General features: G+C 52.6%; 2 protein-coding genes across 20 annotated transcripts in view; one reads left to right on the forward strand and one right to left on the reverse strand.

Moving 5' to 3' along the window:
• SH2B3 (SH2B adaptor protein 3) overlaps positions 1-19,496 on the forward strand; it is a 39,647-nt gene extending 20,151 nt beyond the window's left edge. The window contains exons 3-8 of one of the 6 annotated variants that reach the window (XM_036823310.1): positions 14,744-14,845; positions 14,928-15,019; positions 15,104-15,198; positions 15,298-15,512; positions 15,602-15,773; positions 16,647-19,496. In XM_036823310.1, coding sequence (XP_036679205.1) covers positions 14,744-14,845; positions 14,928-15,019; positions 15,104-15,198; positions 15,298-15,512; positions 15,602-15,773; positions 16,647-16,690 — 720 coding nt within the window. In that variant the 3' untranslated portion in view covers positions 16,691-19,496. Of the gene's footprint in view, positions 1-14,743; positions 14,846-14,927; positions 15,020-15,103; positions 15,199-15,297; positions 15,513-15,601 lie in introns of all 6 variants that reach the window. The other 5 variants (XM_036823309.1, XM_036823307.1, XM_036823308.1 and 2 more) reach the window with 5 other exon arrangements.
• The window catches only part of ATXN2 (ataxin 2), a 132,820-nt gene continuing 120,437 nt past the window's right edge, over positions 11,253-23,635 (reverse strand). For 6 of the 14 annotated variants that reach the window (XM_036823295.1, XM_036823294.1, XM_036823303.1 and 3 more), the window contains 2 exons: positions 21,557-21,725; positions 20,081-20,702 (listed from right to left, as the gene is read on the reverse strand). In XM_036823295.1, coding sequence (XP_036679190.1) covers positions 20,674-20,702; positions 21,557-21,725 — 198 coding nt within the window. In that variant the 3' untranslated portion in view covers positions 20,081-20,673. The other 8 variants (XR_005016200.1, XR_005016202.1, XR_005016199.1 and 5 more) reach the window with 8 other exon arrangements.

Below are 23,635 nucleotides of genomic sequence, written 5' to 3' on the forward strand. Positions count from 1 at the left end.
CCCTGGGAGGCGGGAACAGTGATGAAGGCATCTCACAGATGAGGAAACAGGCACAGAGAGGTAGAGAGACCTGCCCAAGGCCACACAGCTGGGAGGTGGAAGAGCAGGAATGGAGGCCGGTGTGGGCCTGCCAAGGCCAGGGGGTGTGTTTAGCCCCTGAGCAGCCCGAGAAACCACCCACCCTCTGCCTACAGCCCGGTAGGTCTTCGTGGGCCGGCGAGAGCCCTGATGTCCCAGGGGGAGACAGGTGCGTCGGAGGCCAGTGGCTCCCCGATCCCAGCCTCTCCCAGGGGGACCAGGGGCTGAAGGCTCCCAGGATGAGAGTGGGGTTTCCATCCTCGCTCTGCCCCGGGCTGCTTAGTGACCCAGGTTGGTCCCTGCCCCTCTCTGAGCTGTGAAATGGGCAACCAGGGGGCTTGATCCGGGCTTTCCGGGGCTGGTTGGGGGAGGGAGGAGTGGGTGGTGGTGGGCAGGGCTCCCGTGGCTCCCGTGGGGCCCCCAGCCGCACACACAGCCGCCCCATCTGCCCCTTATTGGGCTTTCGTGTAAGGTCGTTTTTTGAAAAGTACTTTGCTGCTTAGAAGAAACCCCCAACCACACTGAAACCACGGGCAGATGGTATCGGCTTGCTTCCTTTCAGCTCAAGTTCTGTGAATCCAGAGACTGGAAAGTGCCCCCGAATCCAACAGGGGGAGGGTGGCGAATGACAGTCGTTTATCCCCCCCCCCCCCGGAGCCTCTGGGGGCTGCTTCCACCACACGCCCTTGCTCCTCGGGGCCTGTTGGCTGTCGCCAGCTTCTTGGAAGTCGCTTTTCTGTTTTCCTTTGTTTGGGGGACTGGGTATTGGGACACAAAGCTGCAGAGTCTGGGCCGTGGGCTTGGCGGCCGGGGAGAAGGGCAGATGGACAGGTTTGGGTTCAGATCTTGGCTCTTGTGTCCTTGTTACGTGGCTTTGGGCTGAGAACTCGGCCTGTCTCAGCCTCAGTTTCCCATTCTGGAAAGTGGAATGTCAGTACTGGCCTTGCTGGGTGATTGAGTCGAAAATAGGCTCTGAGAGGGCCTGACACGATGTGTTTCCTCCCTGAGAGGCAGAAGAAGGGGCTTGCTGCGTGGGAAGTCACCAGACCCCAGGGGTGGGTCCCCAGATGCCCTCCCTGGGATGGGCAACAACCTGGCCAGCACTCCCAGTAGCCTGGACCGGGCACCAGCCGCCAGGCAGGCCTGCTGGAAATCCCCCACCCACTTCTTTGCGGATGGAAAAGGAAAGCAAAAGGCACCAGCAGAGACCTCTGCGTTCCGAGCGCTGGCCCTCCCCGGGGGTGGAGGCGAGGTAGCTTCCTTCCCCAAGGCCGGAGGGGCCGCCTCAGCTTCCTTTTTGGGGCCCCACACCCCTTTTTCCTCTCTCCCCTCTGGGCTGGGGAAGAGGCCACTGTTTTCCTCAGGCCGTGGACCCCGCTGACTGCTCAGCCTCCGGCACCGGTGGGTGACGGCGTACGGGGGAGGGGGCCCATCACGGCTGCACCTGGCCTCTGGGTCCTCCCTCACTGTGGCTGATCCTCCCCTCCTGGGCCTGACCTGAATCCTGACTGCGGCCCAGTCGGAAGTCCATGGCGAAGCAGAGAGAGAAACCTCTCTCCAGGGAACCGTCTGGAATGGGAGGCCCCGCTGTGTCTCTTTGCAAATCTTCGTGTAATCTAGGAAACTGTCTACCTTACCGAGGGCCTCCACAGTTGAGTTCCTAGTGTTTCTGGTTTTGTTTTTTTCAATTAATAAAGCTCATGGCAGAAATTATAGAACAGTAACTGAAAAACCACCCACAATCCTACTACTCAGAACGAGCATTTCCATTTCACTAGATGTCTTTGTAATCTTTTGTCTTGTATTTCTTTCTCTAACTTTTCCCACAAATTGCAATTCCGTCCACATTCACTAATTCTTCATTCAGCACTTAGCTAGGGAGCCCCTTCTGTGTGCCAGGTATGCTGGAAACATAGGCAGAAACTTTTGGACAAAACCCCCAGCCCTTGTGGGACTGACACTCATCCTACTTTTTTGTTACCTGCTTTTTTGTTACTTAACATGTCTTGAACATTTTTCTGTTCTCTTAAATATTTTTCAAGAATGTCTTAAAAAAAAAAAATACTGGCTGCACGATATTTCGTTGACACAGATAGGCCATGATATATTTATCTATGATTATCTAGACTCCTATTTCAATCACTTCTAATTTTTTTGCTCAACTGGACAACCTTGTGACAAACATCTTGTACGTAAATCTTGCTGCCCATCTCTGATTATTTCCTTAGAAGCATATTCCTAGAAGGGAAGTGCTGGGTGGAAGGCTTTGTGAGCGCTTCTCATGTTTTCTCTTTCTCTCAAAGCTTTACTGAGATATAGTTTACAAATTATAAAATTAACTCGTTTAAAGGGTACAGTGATTTTTGGTATATTTACAGGGCTGAACAACTATCTCCACGATTTAATTTTAGACCACTTTCATCGTCTCAAAGAGACCTTGTGCTCATCAGCAGTCACTCCGCATTCCTCCTCTCCCCCACCCCCAGGCAACCACTAATCTATCAATACTTTCTGTCTCTATAGGTTTGCCTAGTTTGTTCTTTTCATATAAATGGAATCAGACAATATGTGGTCTTTTGCGACTGTCTTCTTTCACTCAGCATCACATGTTCAAGGTTCGTCCGTGTTGTAGCTTGTGGCAGTATTTTGTTCCTTTTTATTGCAAATAATATTCCATTGTATGAATAGATCACATTTTGTTTATCCATTCCTCAGTGATGGACATTAGGTTGTTTTCACTTTTGGGCGATTGTGAATAGTGCTGCCACGAACATTCGTGAATAAGTTTTTGTGTGGACATATGTTTTCATTTTTCCCTGGGTATATACCTTAGGAGTGGAATTGCTGGATCATATGGTAACTCTACGTTTAACATTTTGAAGAGCTGCCAGACTGTTTTCCAGAGTACCGCACCATTTTATATTCCCATCAGTAATGTATGAGGGTTCCAATTTCTCCACATCCTCACCAACACTTGTTTTTATTATTTTATTATTTATTTGGCTACGTCAGATCTTAGTTGCAGCATGTGGGATCTTTCGTCGCGGCACGCGGGCTTCTCTTTAGTTGTGGCATGCGGGCTCTAGAGCGTGCAGGCTTAGTTGCCCCGCGGCATGTAGGATCTTAGTTCCTTGACCAGGGATGAAACCCGCACCCCCTGCATTGGAAGGTGGATTCTTAACCACTGGACCACCAGGGAAGTCCCACCAACACTTGTTACTATCTATCTTTTTGATTGTAGCCACCCTAGCAGGTGTGAATGGCTTTGATTTACATTTCCCTGATGGCTAATGATGTTGAGCATCTTTTCATGTGCTCACTAGCTATTTCTAATGCTTCTGATATATCCTTTCCAAATAGCCTTCTAGGAAGGTTATACCCATCTATCTTCAAATAGTGGTGCTAACACTGGCTATTATTTTAAAAACCTTTGCCAACTTCTAGGTGAAGTGGTTATCTTGTCCTTTCTGCTTATGAATGGAACAAACCATTTTTCTTTTTTAAAAACACTGAGATATAATTCACATAACATAAAATTCACCATGTTAAAGTGCAATTCGTCGTTCTTAGTATACTCACTGTGTGTGCAACCATCACCTCTATCCAATTCCAGAACATTTCCATCACCTCAGAAAGAAACCCAGTATCTGTTAGCATTGGTCCCCATTCCCATCCCCGTCCCCCCAGCCTCTGGCAACCACTGATCCTACTTTCTGTCCCTGTGGATTTTGACTCTTTCTCCAATGTTTCTTGGTCATAGACATTTTCTGTGACTTACAGGCCATTAACTCTGTGTGCTCTTCTCCTGCACTGCCTGCCTCTTTACTGTTGACTTGCAGGAGCTCTTTACACTGACATTAGCACTCTGTCACACGTTGCAAATATTTCCCTAGTTTGCCATTTGGCTTTTCAACTGGTCCTGAGTATCTTGGCCTATGGAGGTTTTTAAGTCTGGGCAGTGAAATACAGTGATCTTTTCCTTTATGATTTTGTTCTTTGCTTTTTCTGCTTAGAAAGGCCTCCCCGACCCTGGGATCAGATAATTATTTAGGTTCTTCTATTCCAGTTTTGTCTTGGTTTTATTTTTCACATTTAATTATTTAATCCAGCCAGCTTTTATTCTTTGTGGCTGGTGCAGTTTCCTGTTGTTTTTTGGTGTCAGTGAGATGCTGTGCGTCAAGGCATATCACTAAACGTGGGCTAAGGATAATGACAACAGCTCACGACAGATAGAGCTTGGAAGGGTGGAGATTCCTGGGCTCTCGCCCTGGTTTCCCTGTCAGCTCAGCCCGAGGCTCTGCTCAGCTGACTCTGAGCCTCGCTGGCGTCCCTGCAGCCCCTTGAGCCCCAGAGGCCCTCGCTTTCACCTCTTCTTCTGAATCATCATTCTTCGAAGGCAGGCGGTGGCCACCGTCGGGGCTTTTGGGGATCTTGGTGGTGACGAGACCCCCCCCCTCCCTCCGGTGCACTCCCCTACCGGAGGCCGGTGACAGAGGTTATTTGTTGTTTCTTAACCACATCTTTTTCCACTCTCACCAGGCGTGGAGCAGACATGGGGCCCAGGGTGCAGCTGAGGGCTGTGCTGCAGGGGCGAGGGGCTTCCCCCACCGGGCTGGCTCCGCAGAGGGGCCGGGAGGTGGGCCCGCCGCAAAAGGCCCTGGGGGGCTGGCCAGCTCCGGGACCCCTGGCCCTGTGAGACTCAGGTGCTCCTCTGCTTTCCCCTCAAGAGCACTGAGCACACCCTCCCGTGCAGCAGGAAAGCCTGGGGAGCAGTGCCAGGTTCGGGGCCGGGCGTGCCCCCTCCTGCTTGGGGCCTGGGCACGTGGCGGGGAGCCCGGTACGCGAGGCCCGGGGTGTCCTGGCACCGAGGTAGCCGGAGCAGCACCACAAGAGGAAGGCATAGCCTGCGTGAAGGTGGACGAGGACAGGGTGCACGGGCCTTGCGGCTCCTCGGCCGCATGGGGCAGGGAGGATTCCTGGCGGGATGCTGGGAGCAGGATGTGGTCGCCCAAGGCGTGGGCTGGTGGCAGCTGGTTTGCAGCCAGCGGGGGGCCTGGGGGTGGGGGTGGGGTTCTGGCTGGGCCCCGACCCTGCTCCGGACCCCCGGTCAGCCCAGGCCCAAGTGCCAGCTCAGCGCTCCCAGACAGAGACACCGCTCTGTCCTCAAGACCGCCTCAGGCAGGGCAGCGGGTAATTGACGGAAGGGGAGTTCATGGAGGCTGGCTGCTGAGCAGCTCCAGGCCCTGTAAAGTGGTTGGTCCTAATTTGCCAAAGGTCTTGGCCAGGAGTGGTGCCCCGCGTGGAGGAAAGGTGTAGCGGGGAGAGGCCTAGGAGCTGTGGGCATGTGGCCCGGCTAGTGAGGGTGGTGGCATTGGCTCCTCTGTTCCCGCCTCTGCAAGGCCCCATCCCAGGACATGCCTCCCCAGGCTGGGCCATGTGACCTGGACCATTGTCACCCTGAGGGGGGAGGCGAGGTCAGCTAGCGAAGGTGCCGGTGGGTCCGTAAGCTCCTTGGTTCGCCAGTTCATCCATGCCTGTGACGGGGTGCAGGGAGTGGGACTTCCAGGTGTGGTCCCTCTTAAGCCACGGACCCCCCCACCCGGCCGGCCTCAGAGCGGAAGTGCCTGCCTGTCTTCACAGCTGGGTCATCCACACTCAGCCACTCGGCGTGAACTAGGACACCCGCATCTCAGGAGGGGTTTGCGTGGCTGTCAGGGGATCCCAGACTGGTTGTGTGTGTGTGTTTGGGGCTGTCTCTCTCTATGGGGGTCTCTGTCTCCGGGAGTTTGTCTCTGAGGGGATGGTTGCTCCAGCATCTGAGAGGGGCTTTGTGTCCCGGTCGCTGTGATTGTGTGTGTGGGGGGTGGTCGCCATCTCTCTCAGAGGGGGCTTTGTGTCTGTGTCACTGAGAGTCTGTCTTTCGGACATGTCGGGGTGGGGGGACTTTTACAGGCTTGAGGGGGAGCTCACTGCAGGTGGGGCTTCAGACGAGCCCCCAGCCCGTCTGTTTTAGCATCTCTGGCTGGCTACCCCTCCTAAAGGGCCTCTCTGGGTCCGATAGTGGGGGGCGCAGGCCCCCACCCTCAGGCTTGGTCGCTCAGGGTGGGATCTGGGGCTGCCACCCAGAGGAGGGAGGCGAAATGATGGGGACTCGGAGCAGGGTGGTTATGTTTGGGGGATGTCTCACCATGTCAGTATCGGCTCTGGAGAAGCTCTGCTTCTGGCATTGGTGGGCTCTTACTTGCCAGAAAGGGGAAGCTGACTTGATCCATGTGGCTTTTATGGAAGCTTCTCCCATCCCTTTCCTGTTCCCCCGTGGGGAGAGGGAGCTTGAGGCAACAGGGAGCAGACCAAGGGGGAGACCTGGGAGACTCTCGTGTACTCAGGGCGACAGGCAGGTTCACGTACAGAAGCCCTGGGGGTGCACTCCAACATCACCCCCATTTTACAGATGAGAAAACAAAAGCACAGAGAAGTGAAGTGATTTGCTCAGGCTCACGCTGAGAAAAAGCAGCTGAAGCAGGCACTCGAAGGGCCTGTGTGTGTGTGTGTTGCGGGGCTCTGGTTGGGGGCAGAGGAAGGAAGTGACCTGTGGCCGGTAGTTCCAACATTTGTTCAGCCCCTAGAACGGGCTCATTGCCTTCGGTTTGCCCCCTAGGGAGCCGGGGAACAAGGGGGTGAGATAACTCACCACACCCCCCGCATCTGCCCCTGCTCCCGAGACATGAGGGCTGGGGCCCCAGGCACCTAGCAGCTACTCACCCACCCATCCATCTGACAAACCCTCTCCAAGTACCTCCTCTGGGCTGGACCCGGTGCTGGGCCCCAGCTGGGAACAAGGCCTGGTGCCCTGTCCCCACCCCCCGAGGAACTCCCAGGCAGGCGGTGGGGGCAGCTGCACCTTCAGGAAATTATGGCCAGGGCTGATAAGCCCTGTGCCGAGGGAGAGGCACAGGAATCGCACTGACCACGACTTGGTGATCAGAGAAGGCTCCCTGGAGGAGGGGAGGTTCTCTCTGCTCAGACCCGCAGTTTGGGTCAGGCCAGGTGGTGGGAGAGAACATGAGCTGGGAGGAACGGGCTGGATGGGGGCGGGTGGTGTGGGCTCTGGGGCTGGGCAGACGAGGGTCCAAGTCCCAGCTCTTCTTGGCTTCGTTCTCCGTGGCCGGGGACAAGTGATTTTGCCTCTCAGGGTCCCCGTTCCTCCATCTGTAACACGAGCTCGATGTGTTCCGTGAGGTGTCCAGAGCCTTCCTCTCAGCCAGTCCTCTCCCCTGGCCGGCTTGAGCCTCTGGAGGCCCAACCCCGTGTCCTCCGTCCTCGCCCCGATCACCCTGCTTTGACGTATCCCTGCCACTCCTCCAGAGCCCTCATGGCGATGGGTGGTCTGCAGTGGGGGCCATATCCTGGGCCCTACTTATCCCCAGCACTCACGATACTTGGCAAACAAAGGGCCTGTGATGAATATTTGTATAGGAATGAAAGTGAGCATCTACAACCTACCAGGCACTGTGCTCGGTACCAGGGATGCCACAAGAACAAGTCCCCACAGAGTGCATTTCACAGGTTGATAAGTGCAGTGAAGGAAGTAAAGGGGTTCTGTGATGGTGACTCTGCGTATTTAGACACCTGGTCAGGGAGGGCCTTCCTGAGGAGGTGACCCTTGAGCTGAGACCTGAATCCAACAGGAGCCCGATTTGTGAAAATGTGGGCAAATTGCCTTTCAGACAGAGGGAACAGCAGGTACAAAGGCCCCAAGGTGGGAGTGTGCTTGGTACATCGCAGGAACAGTGGAGGCCAGTGTGGCTGGATCGGAGTGAGTGAGAGGGCCAGTAGATGAGATTGAGGAGGTAACAAGAACAAGGTCATGCAGCATCTCACGGACCACGGTGAGGACCAGCAAGATGGGGCCCACAGGAGAGTTTTGAGCAGAGGAGGGGGATGGGAAGTAGCTGTATTCTGGATGTGTCTGGGAGTAGCAATGGCGGGACTGATGGACAGCAACTCAATTTTGATGCTGTCCATCTCGCAGGGGGTTCAGGGTGTCACCCTGTTTTCTGACGCCTCACGCTTAGCGGGGGCTCCCTGTGAGCGCCCCCTTTGCCCCCAGTCCGGCTGGTTCCAGAGCCCTTGCCCCAGCATCCACCATTCTGCTGCTGTGGGATGGACTGAGCCCTCCCTCCTCCAAGTCTCTTGTGCCTGGGGAAAGGGGGGCAGGGGAGGGAAGTGGGTATGGCCCCCCTGCCCAGCCTTCCCCTCAGATGCCGTGGGTTCCAGACGCACCCAGGGCCCACGTTAAACACAGATGCCGGGCTGACTCCCAGAGGATCCAGGCCCGCTGGTTGTGCATCCTCTGTGTTGTGACCAGTCCCTCCGGGAGGTTCTCTTAGCCTTGGCTCATTTGTGAAGTGGGGATAAAAACACCAGCCTCATGGGCTGTTGTGGGGGGGGGTCATGGGAGGCACCCACCACTGTTCCTCAGACAGGTGCCCCAGAGCAGGATGGTCTCAAAGTATCACCATAGTTATGTCAAGGATTGCCCTCCACTCTGGAACAATGACCTTCCTACTTCTTTGGTCCTGGCACCTCCGTTCCTCAATTATGATGCTCTTTTCTTTGAAATTTGAACTTTCTGGAAATGGTGCTGGCCTCTGAATTCAACAGTTCAAAGGCATCCTGGATGGATAGCCCAGGCCCCAGTGCCTGGTACATAGTAGGTGCTCACTAAAGGGTGGTGTGAGGGGGTCTGTTAGTACCGTTTCTAGCCACAGCCAACTCCCCTGCCATCTTGTGGATTTGGCTGTACTTTCTGGTCTCTGGATGTTAGCTCTTACCGTACCCTTAGCTCCAGTGCCTTTTCCTCCACCTTCTCTACTTTGGAGAGTGCTCAGCAAACATTTAAAGCCGCTAACTCTATGCCCTGCAGAGGACACAAAGATGGAAAGGGAGCAGGGAGGCCGCCTTGGGTTCATGGTCTTGTTGTGGAAAGATAGCTGTGAAAGCTGAAAGCTTCCTCAGGAGGGGCTGTTTGCTTCTGAGCAGATCAGGTATTCCTAAGACTGCATTCCTAAGGCCCTGTGCTCATCCCCACCTTGTGCCGTGTCCCCAGGGACCTTTCCATACCCTGCACACACTGTATTGCCAAATTCTCATGGAAGGTAGGGGCACTATTACCCCACCTTACAAAAGTGGAGACTGAGGCTAGGAGAGGTGAGTCACTTGTCCATGGAGGATGAGGCAGAGCTGGGACTCAAGGCCAGGACTGTCTAATTCCCAAAAACCAGGATGGCAATGTTGCTTGCGGTGGTTGTGCAGACCCCAGAGAGGCTTCTGAGCAGGACACAGGGTGGCCAAAGTCTGGGGAATACATGGGTTCAGGTTTCTCTGCTTCAGGTCTTCTCAGAGCCTTTAATGGACTACTGTGCACGTGATTCTCCATGCACAAGAAGCTGCCTTCTCTTGGGGAATCCCTCTTTGCACTGGCTGCCAGGAAGCTCAGAATCAAATTGGTGGCAAGTGAAACTCTGGTCTGTGTTCTAGCAGTTGTCTCCCTTCCCACTCTGAGTATCCCTATAACCCAACTAAAATTTTTGGAACAAGACAGGGTATTTTCTTTCTCTCTTTTTTTTAAGGTTGTTTTGATACAATCAGTAAGACATGATTAAGCCTTTCCCATGTTTTTTCGTCCATTTGTTCATTTATTCATCCATACAGGCAGTATCGATTCTGGGCTGTGGCCTGGGGTTGGGGGACTCAGTCATCCATGACTGGGATCTAGAATTTCTTCTGAGCCCTTAAGTTTTCAGGCCCCCATCGAAGACTGCACTCCCATCCTCCTCCTCCTGGAGTCTGCTCACCGTCCCCACATTACCAAAGAGAAAACTGAGGCTGCCGTTAGTGCCACACCCAAGATCCCAAAGGTAATAAGTGGTGGAGCTAGGGCTCGTCTGACCTTGCCTCCAGGCCATGGGGATGCTACCTTGAGGGCATGAGTGCCATGGCAGGAGTGTGGCTTGGACCTAGACCTTCAGCCATATACTATGTCCTACTTCCTGTCCCACTGCTGCTCTTCATAGGACAGGAATGAGGGTCCCAAAACCCTGGGAGAGGCAAGACTGCTAAGGGGCTGGTGTGGCCTGGGGGATTCCAGATGGTGGTGGGAGGTCTCCCCTCAAGGCTTTCCCTTGAAGGATAAAGGCCCCTACAGTGGATGGAATAAGGCCATTGTGAGGGCTCAGCCTGCCCATACCACGGGACCCTCCGTGCCAGGCCCTTTACTGCTTGAATTGGATGTTGTCTTCCCCTCCAGCCTCCCACAGAGGCGGCGGGTATGAGCGGGGTCTGGCCCAACTAGCTGGCCTGCTTCTGCCCAAGTATTTAATGGGAGCGTCAGCTGCCCATCTCCACAGCTCCACCTTAGAATAAGCCGGCGGACTCCCACAGCCTCAAGGTCCCGTGGGGACCGCCTCACTGCGTGCCAGTCTCACTGTGCCTTTGTGCTTCCCCACCTCAGGGCCTTTGCCAGGGTCATCCTGGCACCTGGGAAGCTCACTGCCTTCCCACCCGCCTGTCCTGGCCCTTACTGTCCCCTGCCTGTTGGGTGTCTGTCTCCCTTCTCTGGGAGCTCTCTCAGAAGCTCTGTGATCCTGTGTGTATTTTGTTCCTGCTGGGGCACCGGCACCTCTGCCGGGGTCTTGTGGGTATGAATGGCCATGAGTACATGGCAGAGCAGGGTACAGCCCAGTACCCTGGAAGACTCTGGATGGGCCATTCCCACCCCTGAGCACACAGGGAGTGGCAGCAGGTTTAGGGAAGGCAGGGCCTCCAGAGAAAGGCCAGGTCTGGTCCCAGTCATCCTCTCATCCCCTCCAGGCAGATTCGAGGCCCAAAGGCCGCCCGCCCCCGGCCCCCTGCCACGGGAGAAAGGAGTCCTTGGACAGTGGGAGCTGAGGAGGACCAGATGAACCCGCGGGCTAGGCAGAGCTGACCAAAACGCCCTCCAAAAGCACGAGAACAAACCTAGGGCCAGAATTTTGCTCTGTCTTATGTAGAAGCACATGGAACTTCCCGCCATGTCCACTGAACAGACTAATTGTCCTTTCAGGGTTCACCCTACCCTCTGGCACCTTCATGTCCTTGATCTCTTCAAACCCAGAAGCACCTGAGTAGTTCATTGTGTGTATGCATAGTCACAGTGAAATCCATTTTATTTTAGTATCAATTACATTCCATTACTTCCCTTTATCTTACTTAGGGTACGTATGTAGGGAGGGAGGTTATATTATGTGTCAACTTCGTTGCAGGTAGAAAGGGAGCACATCACAACAGGGTCTGTAAGGTTGAGAGGAAGCAGGTGTGTGCTCAGGGGAAGCTGTGGTACCGTACGTGACACAGGAGCACTGTAACGCTGCAGTCAACCCAAGCAGGCTTTTCCCATCTTGGCTGGCCTCAGACCCCAGCCTGGAAATTTAACAACAGCTGTTTATCAGGTATTTCTTTCACTTGCAATAGTTCACCCAATCACCATACCAACCCTGTGAAAAGAGAGGGACTATTAAATATTTCCACCATACATACATATGACAAAACTAAGGCATGGAAGGCTGAGTCGCTTGTCCCAGGTTATACAAGAAGGGTGGGGTCAAGTCTGAACCCTAGTGCCTAGAAGAGTAAGAAAAATTAAAAAGCCTGGATAAAGTTAGTTAGCTCTAGAAACGCAAGCCCTACTGTGAGGACAGCGTCAGAGCTGGTCTACATCTTTGTCTTTGCGCTTCCTAGCAGCCAGAGCAAAGAAAGAAATGGATTACCACTGGAGGCCCAGTGGCCATTGGCTTTTTGGATGCTGGGAGCTAAGAAGGAGAAGACCAGCTCCCCAGGAGGGATGCTGCAGGACGTGGCGGGTGACAGTCTACTGCCTGTACTACAAACACTGGGATGGTCTGGTCATTTTGATCACCCAAGCACAGCGTGACTCTGAGGTGGGTCCAGAGAGCAGCTGCTGGCCTGGCTTGCTCTGCGCTGCAGGTGGAAGGAATAGAGAGTGTGTGAGAGGAGGGGAACCTGAAGCCCCAAGTGTTCCTGCGGCTGCGGTTCGGGCTCGGCTCTCTCCACCACAGCTCAGTTCCATCACATTGTTCAGTCAGAAAGGCACCCACTGGTCCATCCACACAGTGACCAGCGCTCACAAGTCCTGCTCTGGACTGTCCAGCTAGGGCTGTGGCCATAGGTGGGGATGTCTGTCCCTGTGCTCTCAATTGCCCCTCCAATCTGGGCAGAGCCCCTGGCATTTCCCCCACCAGGCAGCATGGTAGGTTAGATGCACTGGCTCTGGTCCTTGGCAGGCTGGGGTTCAGCCCCCGGCTCAGCCTCTGGAGTTGTGTGAGCCTGGGCCACCATGAAGACACCAAAGAACCCGTATCACGCTCAGCCAGCAGGCAGAGGGGAGCCAGGACGAGTTTCGCCACCGTCTGTGTGGCCAGGGTTGGCTGTGGGGAGAGGAGGGGAATGCTCTCCTCACTGCCTGTCAGGTCAGCGGTTCCTCAGCTGCTGGGGGTGAAGCTGGCATGGAGGGCCCCACTTTCAGAGTGAAACCAGGCTCTGCCAGTCATCTTGGCACTCACACTGGGGGCAGGGCCCAGGGCGGAACTGAAAGGGAGGCGAGGCCTGTTACCCTCTCGGCCTGGCCTGCTTCCTCCCAGTGATGCTGAGGGCCCAGAGCCAGTGGGGAGGCTGGGGGTCCAGGCAGGGCCAACTGCAAAAGCAAGAGAAGGAAGGAGCCCTCTGCACCTAACCCGTTTTGCAGACGGGAAATAGAGACAGAGGGGCTGGCTGAGAGTGAAAGCTGCTGGGAGAGCAGAGGCCCTGCTTCCCAAGCGCTCCGGCGTGTCCAGTGCTTGTGTAGTTGCCAGGCGAGGCTCCCAGGCTGAGGAACTCGGTCGTGGGGGACATAAGAACTTGAAAGGTGAAGATGCCCTGGCTGGTGCTGGTCACTTAGGGCTGGGATTTACTAGTTGTGCAACCTCTCTGAGCTTGTTCCCAGAGTTGTTCTCCCCAGACTGCTGTGTCCAACCACCAGGGCAGGACTGGCAACTCCAAGACCTTCTGGGGGTGGGCCTGGACCAGGAAGAGACCCAGTTTGACCAACCCTCTCCTGCCAGGCTGCCCAGTCCTGGGGTCACCATCCTTCTATCAGAACCCTGGCACCTGTGTGTCTGAAGCATGGTTAAGCGTATGGCTTTGAGGACTGACTCTTGCACCACCTTTTGAAAAGTCAGCCCCTCATGGAGGTCAGGTCCGCCAAAGCCATTGTGCCTGGAACTCACCTCTGCTCCTGCCTCTTGTTTCCTCCTCCCCAGCCGGCACTGCCTTGGTGGGAACTGTGGTATTTCCAGGTGCGCCTTAATGTCTGTCTCCCGGCTCTTAGGAAAAGCTGCTGGAGGGAGGGGGGCCCAGCTGGGTCTCCTCTGTCCACTCCCCACACCTTGCTCCTACCCCCACTCTTATCTTCTTCTGGCCTGTGCTGGAAGCAGCCACCGGTCATCTCATGACCCCAGAGAAACAATCTTACCAGTTTTACCACAGGAGGAAGTGGAGGAGATGGGGGCAGTGAAGGGGTGATCTCCTTCCCGAGCAAACGATGAGAGCTCCTGGGCCCTGGGAACAAACATCTGCAGGGTCAGCCAGGTTCAGTCAGGACCCTGTTGCTGGCAAAAGGGTAGGGGGTCATCTCCCACCCACTCTGAACCCCACGTGTGTTCAATGTTATGGGAGACTGCTGGGCCCCAGGTTTTGTGTGGGTTTCTGGCTGGCTGTAATTGAGGCCAGCCATGCCAGGCTTTGCCCCTTTGGGCACATTGGCAAAACAGCCCCAAGAGCCCATAGCTAAGCTACTCTGCCAACCCCCTCCTTGTCCTAAGACTTGAAGGCAGGACAGATTAGCTAGGTGTGGGAATTTGAGGTTCTAGGTAGGCTGTATGCTTTGGATAAGGGTTCACAACCTGATCGCCACTTCCTCAGGCAAATGACTTTACTTCCAAGATTTGAGTTTCTTCTTTTTAAGATGTGGTGATAGTATCTGCTTCCTAAGGCTGTTAGGCTGGGAGAGACCCGTACTGGTGGGGAGCCAGTGGCGGGGAGGAGCGGAGCTAAAGGTATGATAAAGTCCTGGGCCGCCAGGCAGAGTCAGCCAGCACCACAGAGGGAACTGGGGTTGGATACCCTCACGTTCCCTCTCTGGGTTTACTGCGATGAGGCGGCCAGCAGCCACTGTGACTGGCCAGGGTTGGGGGGTTTTGCTCCACCAGTGGGAAGAGAAACAGGCGTCAGCCAACAGACATGTCAGAGCTGGAATGTCCACAGGTCCAGGTGAAGCAGAGATTGGCCCTTAGGCCACATCGGGTGCTGGGGAGCTCAGCGTGTGTGTGTGTGTGGGGCGGGGGGCAGGCCGGGGGAGATGGTGCTGTGGCTACAGGCAGAGGGCCCTCTGCAGGCTCCTGCAGGGCAGAATGCTAGAACCCACTCCAGGCTTGGGGTGCCTGCTCAGCAGCACCACGAGCATGCACACAGCAAGCTAGCCCCTGGGGAGACTGTGGAAGAAAAGAGCAGAGGCCTGGGTGGGTGAAGGGCCATCAGGGACAGGCCTTGAATGTCTGCCTTGGTCTCCTAGAGTTCAAAGCCCAAGCTACAAGCAGCCTGCTCCAGCATCCAGGAGATTCGGCGATGCACACGTCTCGAGATGCCTGACAACCTCTACACCTTTGTGCTGAAGGTGAGTGACAGCTTTCCACACCCGGGAGGAATAGACACAGACCTCAGGGATCCCACACAGCTCTCCCTTTCCTCCCTGCCAGGTGAAGGATCGGACAGACATCATCTTTGAGGTGGGAGATGAGCAGCAGCTGAATTCATGGATGGCTGAGCTCCGGGAGTGCGCAGGCCAAGGGTGAGACCCTAGGGCCCCACTCCTGGCACAGCTTTTACTGCTCCTCCTGACCTACCCAGATTCTTAACCCCAATCCTTCTCCAGCAGACTCAGCACAGACCCAGAGATGCATATTCCCTCAGCCTTAGAGCCTGGCACATCTAACTCTCCAAGGGGAAGCACAGATTCCTTGAACCAAGGTGAGGGGTCAGGGCCTTTGTCCTCCGGTATGTCAGAACTCAGCCCAGGACATAAGGCACACACAAAGGATCACCATCACCCGTCTCCTTCTCTATCAGGTGCTTCTCCTGGGGGTTTGCTGGATCCAGCCTGCCAGAAAACAGATCACTTCCTGTCCTGCTACCCCTGGTTCCATGGCCCCATCTCCCGAGTGAAGGCAGCTCAGCTGGTTCAGCTGCAGGGTCCTGATGCTCACGGAGTGTTCCTGGTACGGCAGAGTGAGACTCGGCGTGGGGAGTACGTGCTCACGTTCAACTTCCAGGGCATAGCCAAGGTATGGGGCGAGGCAGGTGGGCCGCACCCTGGCCAGGTTCAAGGCCCTTAGGGGCCAATGCCTGAGCCTACTGCCCTCCTCTCCTGCAGCACCTGCGCCTGTCACTGACCGAGCGGGGCCAGTGCCGCGTGCAACACCTCCACTTCCCCTCGGTCGTGGACATGCTCCACCACTTCCAGCGCTCACCCATCCCACTCGAGTGCGGGGCTGCCTGTGACGTCCGGCTGTCCAGCTATGTGGTAGTCGTCTCCCAGCCGCCAGGTGTGACCCTAATGCCCCTTGATAAAGGGGGTGGTGGCACTGGGAACCGAGACCTTGTGTTGTGTCCTTCCAACACCTGCCTCCACCCCGTTAAGACTGACAGTGTGGTCTCTCTCTTGGTCACTTGTCCCCCAGGTTCCTCCAACACTGTCCTGTTCCCTTTCTCCCTCTCTCGCTGGGATTCAGAGCTGGGCCTTCCCCACCTTAGCGCTTCTGGCTGTCCACGGGGGCTCGGCCCAGAGGGTCTCCCAGGCCGGTCCTCACCCCCAGAGCAGATCTTCCACCTGGTGCCTTCGCCTGAGGAACTGGCCAACAGCCTGCGGCACCTGGAGCCCGAGCCCACCAGTCGAGCCCGGGACTCGGACTATGAAATGGACTCCTCCTCTCGGAGCCACCTGCGGGCCATAGACAATCAGTACACGCCTCTCTGACAGGCCTCCCAGAGGCCCCCGAGGAGCACAAGCAAGCAGAGATGTGAACTTCTGAATGTAACTTTCTTTCCTTCCTTCCAGAGAGAGATTTAAGGGACACTGTTAACTGTTCATTCCAGTTTGGATGTGACCCTTCAATTAGGCCTGTTAAAGGGCCTCCTAGAAGTTCCATTCTCACCTGGCTTTCTCCTTATTGTTTACAGATGTAGTTCTTGTTCGTGGATGTCGCCAGCTCCTGCCCTGGGTCCCTAGGACCAGGCCCCATCACTCTTAGAGGGGGCGGTGGGGTGAGGGCCAGAGTTGGCAGTGGAAACTTGTTCTCTTTTTCACTGACACTGTCCCAGCTGGCAGACTTTCTACTTGGGGAGGGGGGAGGGGGGCCCATCAGGAAGCCCAAAACACTAACAAGCCCTGGATTCTCCTGTGGTTTTTCCCGTTATAGCTTCAGTCCACGTGGTGGGTCTGCTGTACCCAAGCCACAGGTGACAACACCTATCCTGCTTCGACTCTCAACTTTAGGACAAAGTTCTGGCAGATGGACAAGCTAAAGGTCAAAAATGATTTTAAACATTTTTACCTCAGATTAATTTTTCAAAGGATTCAGGTTTCAAAATTAAACCACTGCTTATTTCATTGCACTGTTTGAACTAATAATACCCACGCGATTTTTGTAGTCAGAGACAGCTATGCAAATCCTACTTGACCAGTTCCTGGTTCGAGCCAGCATGCCTGGCTTCCTTGTCTTTTGCATCCTCAGGACAGTCACCTGTTGCTGAGGAGCCACTGTCCTTCCTAAATGTAGAGAAGTGAAGTGTGTCACCCTTTCAGGGAAATTCAGGCAATTACTGAAATAGGAGGGTGGCAAGCAACAATACCACCCTGGTGCCTTATGAATAAAAAACTGGATTCTGGTTTACAGCAGCTTTATGGTGAGTTAAACTGAGGAGTAAGGGAGGGGCAAGCAAAAAGGAAAAAAGGGCTGCTGGGCCCTTTCTAGTAAATCCTTCACCAACGGGGCTGGCTTAGAGCCTCCAAGTGTCTAAAGGCTTATTAAATTATCCCACAAGGTTTTAGGCTCATTCTTGAGCCAAAATGGAAGCTAGGAATCTGGTGCCACAGCTAATGAGAAACTCCTTTAATAGCCCACAATCAGTGTTCTGTTCCAACAGTAACCACTGCTTCATCTGATGAAGCATGTGTGTGCATGTATACATAGGCACACATAACCTCTACCATGCAGGGAGGTCCTGCAGTCAAATCTCCATCTGTACTTGCCTTTCACAAGTGATACAATTCATAGGGGGCTGGCTCCTCCCAGAACTTTCATGCAGAGGCTCAGAAACAAGGGAGGCAGTGACCGAGTGGAGTCAGCTGCTTCTGGGTGCGAGCAGAGCCGTTCAATATAGCCGCTGGGCTCATGCTGGGCTCATCGAAGTGGCTTCTAGGAAACTGGGAGTTCAGCACAGCTTAACATTTATAGATACATAAGTCAAAAGCTAAAATTAAATCTTGGCCTAAACTAACTACTTGCCTGCCTTATCTGGGGTGAGGCGTGTGTCTGTTCCCTCCAGCCATTCTCTGTACTCCAAGAGGTCAGAGGTCAGACTTCGGGAGGGGCAGGGAGGCCAGGAGCCACCTCTCTTCCACTTTTAAAACCAACACTCCTGGGACTTCCCTGGTGGTCCAGTGGTAGGACTCCGTGCTTCCCCTGTAGGGGGGCGTGGGTTCCATCCCTGGTTGGGGAACTGAGATCCTGCAAGCTGTGTGGCATGCCCCTCCCCCCACCTTATATATACAGATAAAACCAACAGTCCTGGGTGTTTTCACAGACAGTAAAGCATAACCAACCTTGATCTAGAGTTACGGTCTATTTCTAAGGGCCACATTTTCTACACATCAAGCAGGTCTGATTAATGAATGCTAAGCAAAGTGTAGACCAGGAGTTAAGCACTGTTTTGGATTTCTCTTTTACAAGAGAAAGCTCATCATAGAAAGTCAATGCTGACAAGTCACTGGTACAGATTTTCCCCTGTCTGCACAGGAAAGGGGCCAAGCAGACAATGAACCAAACAAGTAAGTTCCCTCCCTCCAACCAGAAGGGTAAACAAACATCTGGGATATGATATCCACTTCTTAACAGTCTCTCAACATACAATTCTCAGGTAGTGCCAAGAGGCAAGCCAGGCACAGCAAGCCAGCAGCTCTGACCGACTGGCTACAAAGTACAAGCTCAGAATCTGTGACAGAGTCACCCACTTCCAGACTGCTTCAGTGTAAAATGTTCACGAAAAACATTTCTTTACTAAATGTGTCTGAGTTACCAGGACAGCTCAAATACATTCCGACAAAAAGGCCCCTCATGGCCTGGGAAGAAGCGACACTAAGTCAATGCCTTTTCTTTCTGCTAGAGCAGGTTGAGCTGGAGGAACGGGAGCAGTGGGTCCCTGGGCTTGATGCCGTCACAGGCAGTGAGGCAGCAACCCTGACGGCTGCAGCCAGCCCACCGCAGTCATAGCACATTCCACCACCCTCTTTCCAGCCTCAATGTGACCACTGCTGGCGGCAAGAGGCCAAGCCAGCAGCCTCTACTGAGAGCCAGACTCTGAGTGCCAGTTGGACAGTAAGCATCACGAGCCCTGCAGTTGTCTCTAATTACAGACAACAAGGATAGCTTAACTGCTCCCAGCATCACCACTTCCTTCGCCTGACTTCAATGAACTTTTACAAACTAACAGTCACCAGCACCAAAGAATTAAGTCAACTAACCTGCCTTGAATTTTAGACCAGCAATCCATATGGCTTTATCTGGTATAAATCTTCTGCCTTTGATCATTTCTGGACCGTGTAGGAGAAAGGAATAGCAATCATTAAAATCTTAAACCAGAAAACACTATTTTTACATAACAGTTTCTTAACTTAAAATCAAGGCCTTGAACCCTTCCCTGAGGGTTGCCTTAGATTCCTTTATGCTATTATTCAGGGCTAAGTCTGTTATCACAAATGTCATGTGAGCGCTAACATCTCCCACAGGCTAGAGGAACTTGATAGTTTATTATCCACTGACTCTTAACAAGGACACATCTGACATCCAGTGTTTAGCGGAATAAGCAGCACATTGTAATGACAACACAGAAAATGGATTCATCTTGTATCATTATAGGCAGAAGGTATTTGGCAAATTTTAATGTATTGTTTATGTACTGTATAAGTAACTTATTCTTGAAGAATGCAAATTTTGCTAAAATGTACAAATTGCTACATGTGAATTAAAACAAAGTTTTCAGAATCTTGATTTGGTACCACAGTATTTAAAGGCTCTTTCTATCTATTATGACTATAGTCTCTGCAAAACACTTGCTTTTCCTGTTTGTCCTCCTCCCACAAACTGAAGACATTAACAAATGCTTAGGGGTCTACAGGAGTACGCTATTTTGTACATCGCTGCATCTTTTCAGCCCTCTGGATTTCTTTATTACAGGTGTGTGTGTGTGTGTGTCTGTGTGTGTGTCTTCTGCCCCCTACTGGTAAAACAGACAGATGCCTGAATCAGGACAACTTCTGACTAACTCATTTGGGTTCAGGAGATATTAAAAAGGAAGCTTACAGAATCAGCGTCAGGGTGAGGATGTGGACTTTCGGCACTGCCCAACTCTGGCCAGCCTTCCTCCTTCTGAAGCAGACCTCTAGCCACCAAAGAGAACATCTCTCAGTCTTGTCTTTTTCTAGAGATACCTTGAACCAGAACTAAAGGTGAAGAAGAAAAATCATTTGACAGCTAACCTTTGAGGGTATTAAGACAGCAGAGTCAGCCCTCCTGCCCTGATATTCAGTATCCTATAATGGAAATAGCTCATACAAACACACATTAACTTGATATCAGTTTTTAAAACTTTTTTTATTTTTTGATTTTTTTAAAGTTTTTATTTTATATTATCTACAAAGTAAAAGTTTTTCCCTTAACTTAAAACTTGAACCACTGTAGACAGTGATTACTTCATCAAACTTGATTTATAAATAATAATCCGTCAGTTTGACGGTAAGAATTTACTGAACCTTTGTCAAGTTTAGTAAAAGGGCGTTCCAAGTCTTGATTTTTTTTTTTTTTTAAAGCAGTAATAGCAGCAAGAATCACTCTTGTTACTTCTTTTGCTAGCTGATGTGTTCATGACTTTCAAGGGTCATTAAAAAATAAATAACTTCCAGTTTCAGCAAGCAGAGCTGGGGTACTTGCGGGACTTGGAAACAGCGTATGGAATTATGGAACAGCCCACAAGTTCCTAAATGCCTCTACTCGGTCCAAATATCTTCCACTGCAAGTGAACTGTTAGCATTCCTATTGGATGTTACAAGAAATCAACATATATTTTTTAAAAACAAAATAAATGAAATTCTAGTTTTCTGTGCTTCCAGTTGGTAGAAGCAGTAGAAGGGAGGAGGGAATTTGGCCTTTCGGTTCCTCCAGGGCAGCCTTACAACTGCTGTTGGTGGTGGGCTTGTACTGTAAAAAAGAAAAGTGAATATTTAAACAGAAAACTGGCAACACCGCACATTAGCCTAGTGTCTCTGCAGCACATGTCTGTAAGCTATCCTTGTGCTACCTGAACAAGACTCAAAATTTAATTCACTCTTTACCCTTCCCACCCTCCACATCTGTACCAAAAGGGGGAGAAGGTAGGTGGGTGGGTAGAAACAAACCAGTCAGACAAAAAACCATTTCAGATAAAACTCCCAGAAGAGTTGTTGCTCATGGGGTACAAAAAAGGCCTTAACATATCCCCTCCCCAAATAATAGCCAAGCACCAGTATTGCTTTCAGAATAACAGGTTAGACTGTGAAATATCGCCATGGCCACCATCAAGTATTAGAGCACAATCACGGGGCATTCTCTACCTGTCAGGGCATAGACTGGAGCTAATACTATACTCAAAACCAATCCATACACAGCACTTTCTCATCAGTAGTAGTCTCCAGAGCTACAATCAAACTCTGCCATGGTAGTAACCCCCCATGTGTCAGACTGTTGGGACTCAGGAAGGAAAACACTGCCCTGTCCAACCTATCATAACAAGGAAGGCCAACTGAGTCCTAAGCATGCATCAGCTACACAGAATGCTGCTGCTGCTGCTTCTCATCAAGCCAAATCCTGTATACCATCAGAACACACACAGACTAGGCTCCCGGAAGCCTCAGGCCCTGACGCTGAACTGATCATCACAGTCCCTACTGTGTACACTCTGACGGGCTTGCTAGTTCTCAGATGCGGGGCTTGAAGCGCTGGCCCTGCCTGCCATTCGACCTGTGCGAGCAGAATGCTTTGGGGTGCCCGGCGGCCCCTGCACACACACGCCTCACCTGAAGGGTGCGTCATATAGGGGAAATGCGCTGTTGTCGAGACTGGAATGGGCTGTAGTGCACTTTGAGCGAGGGCGGCCTGGGGACCGCCGGGTGGCTGTGTCGTCATTAGCATCATTGGCGCATGGGCAGTTGGATGAGAAGGAACCATTCCTGACTGTACATGAGCCTGAAACAGAGAGCTCTTTTACGCATACAGGCAACATCTCCAGCTTAAACAACATGTCAACTGTGTCCCTTTCACTGGGTTGGGGCTCTCAGGAAAGGGCAACAGTGGGCCCTCAGGGCCCTTTCTTTCCTCTGGGGACATTCCCTAGTGGATCCCTCAGTTGACCTATAGACATGCTTCACCCTTTGGCAGATCCTGCAAGGCTGAGGGAGCAGGCACCCAGCGAGCCTGGGTAACAGTCAGGGCTGCAGTGTCCTAGCCTTCAACATTTCTGAGGACTGGATTCTATGTATGGGGCAAGGTCTTCACAAAGATCCCTGATCCAAGAGCAGCTTTCTCAAATTAATAGGAGGCTACCTGCAATGATGCTTTAGACTCTGGCTTCCATGTGGGGCCTGAATAGTTTTACAGGTAACATCTCTTTCAAGTAAGAAAGCAGATTATTACATTATAAGCAGGGACTGTTAACTTCTGTTCTAGGTTCTCTTTGCCTTTCCCCCTCTGCTTCTTGCCTGCTCACCAGCACACCTCAGTGAACAATGAGTCAAGGCAGTGAGAAAAGACTCAGGCCCCTTTGCTCTGCTGAAAGATACGCCGATAGAGCAGCAGAAGGAGTTGCAGTGAATGGCTCCAGTGAGGTGGGAAGGGGTAATCTAAAATTATCTGGTCCAGCCCAGTGTCTCTCTGTACCAGGTGATAGTGAGTTCAACCTGGTCTCACTGTCAAGCTGGAAAGGTTTTAGTCAGCCCAAATAGCTGGATCGCAGCTCTGCAGGGATTTGGCAGAGCCAGGAAGAGCCCTCGTTTCCTGCCTCCCATGCTGTGCACTGTTCTAGACCAGGATAAGCCTTGAATGAAATGCTGTTTTGACTCTTACATATTCAAAGGGACCCAGGGCATATCTGGGCTTCCCTGCAAATATTAACCTTTTTGCTCTTTCAGCACAAAAGCACAAAAGTGAGGTTTTAGGAACCCCAACTTACATGTAAATTCACATACCTACTTAGCCACCAGCCTCTGCTAGACATCTACAGGCCCCCTGGTCTCATGAAGCTCCTGGTTCAGCCAAACCATGCTGCCCCACACCTGACCAAACCGGCTCCCCTCCCCACCATCAAAAGCAAATCATCCACTGCAGTGCGCCACACTACAGAACCTACACGTTTGCTGGGGAGAATGCCCAAACTTCCCAGAGCTGTGGAACGCTAGTTACAAAGCCGCCTCCTGAGAGTCAGCTCCAACTGAGCACCATCTCCAGCCCCACCACGCCAGAGCCTCAGTGGTGCACTGCTTGACATGAAACAGAGTTCAGTGAGGCAGTCTAACTGAGACCCAGAAGAGAGTTCTGTTATGAAAGCAGCAAAAAGAGACAACAAATACAGCCGATTCACCCTTAATAGCTCCAGGGAGGGCCTAAAAGGACAGTGTTGGAGCCCAACTTCGGTGCAGCTCCTTCTCCTCATTAAGACAATCCAAATTGGCCCTGGATTGCATTGGACTTTTGTCAGCAGCTGATGCAGAAAGCAACCACACCTTTCAACCTTTAGAAGCTTATGCTGGAGGTGAGCTCCAAAGGGCTTCCAGGGCTGCTCTTTAAGAAAAATGGGAACACCTGGGTGCTTCCAGCTTCAAGTTACACTGCACGAACGTACAAGGCCAAGCCCTTTCAAGAAGTACAACATATGGTCAAAGCGGATGTAGGAACAGCCAGGGAAAACAAGTACAGATATTTCTTAGGAACTCATGTGACTAACATTCAAGTGGTCAGGCCCAGTGTAGTCACCTCAGAGTTGAGAATTTGTGAAATCCCATCCTCCTTGCCAGACGTGTGTGTGTGTGTGTGTGTGTGCGTGTGCGCGTGCGCGTGCGCGTGTGCGTGCTGGGGGGGAGAATATATGTATGTATACGTAT

Source organism: Balaenoptera musculus, chromosome 14 (assembly GCF_009873245.2).
Source record: "Balaenoptera musculus isolate JJ_BM4_2016_0621 chromosome 14, mBalMus1.pri.v3, whole genome shotgun sequence".
NCBI lineage: Eukaryota > Metazoa > Chordata > Mammalia > Artiodactyla > Balaenopteridae > Balaenoptera > Balaenoptera musculus.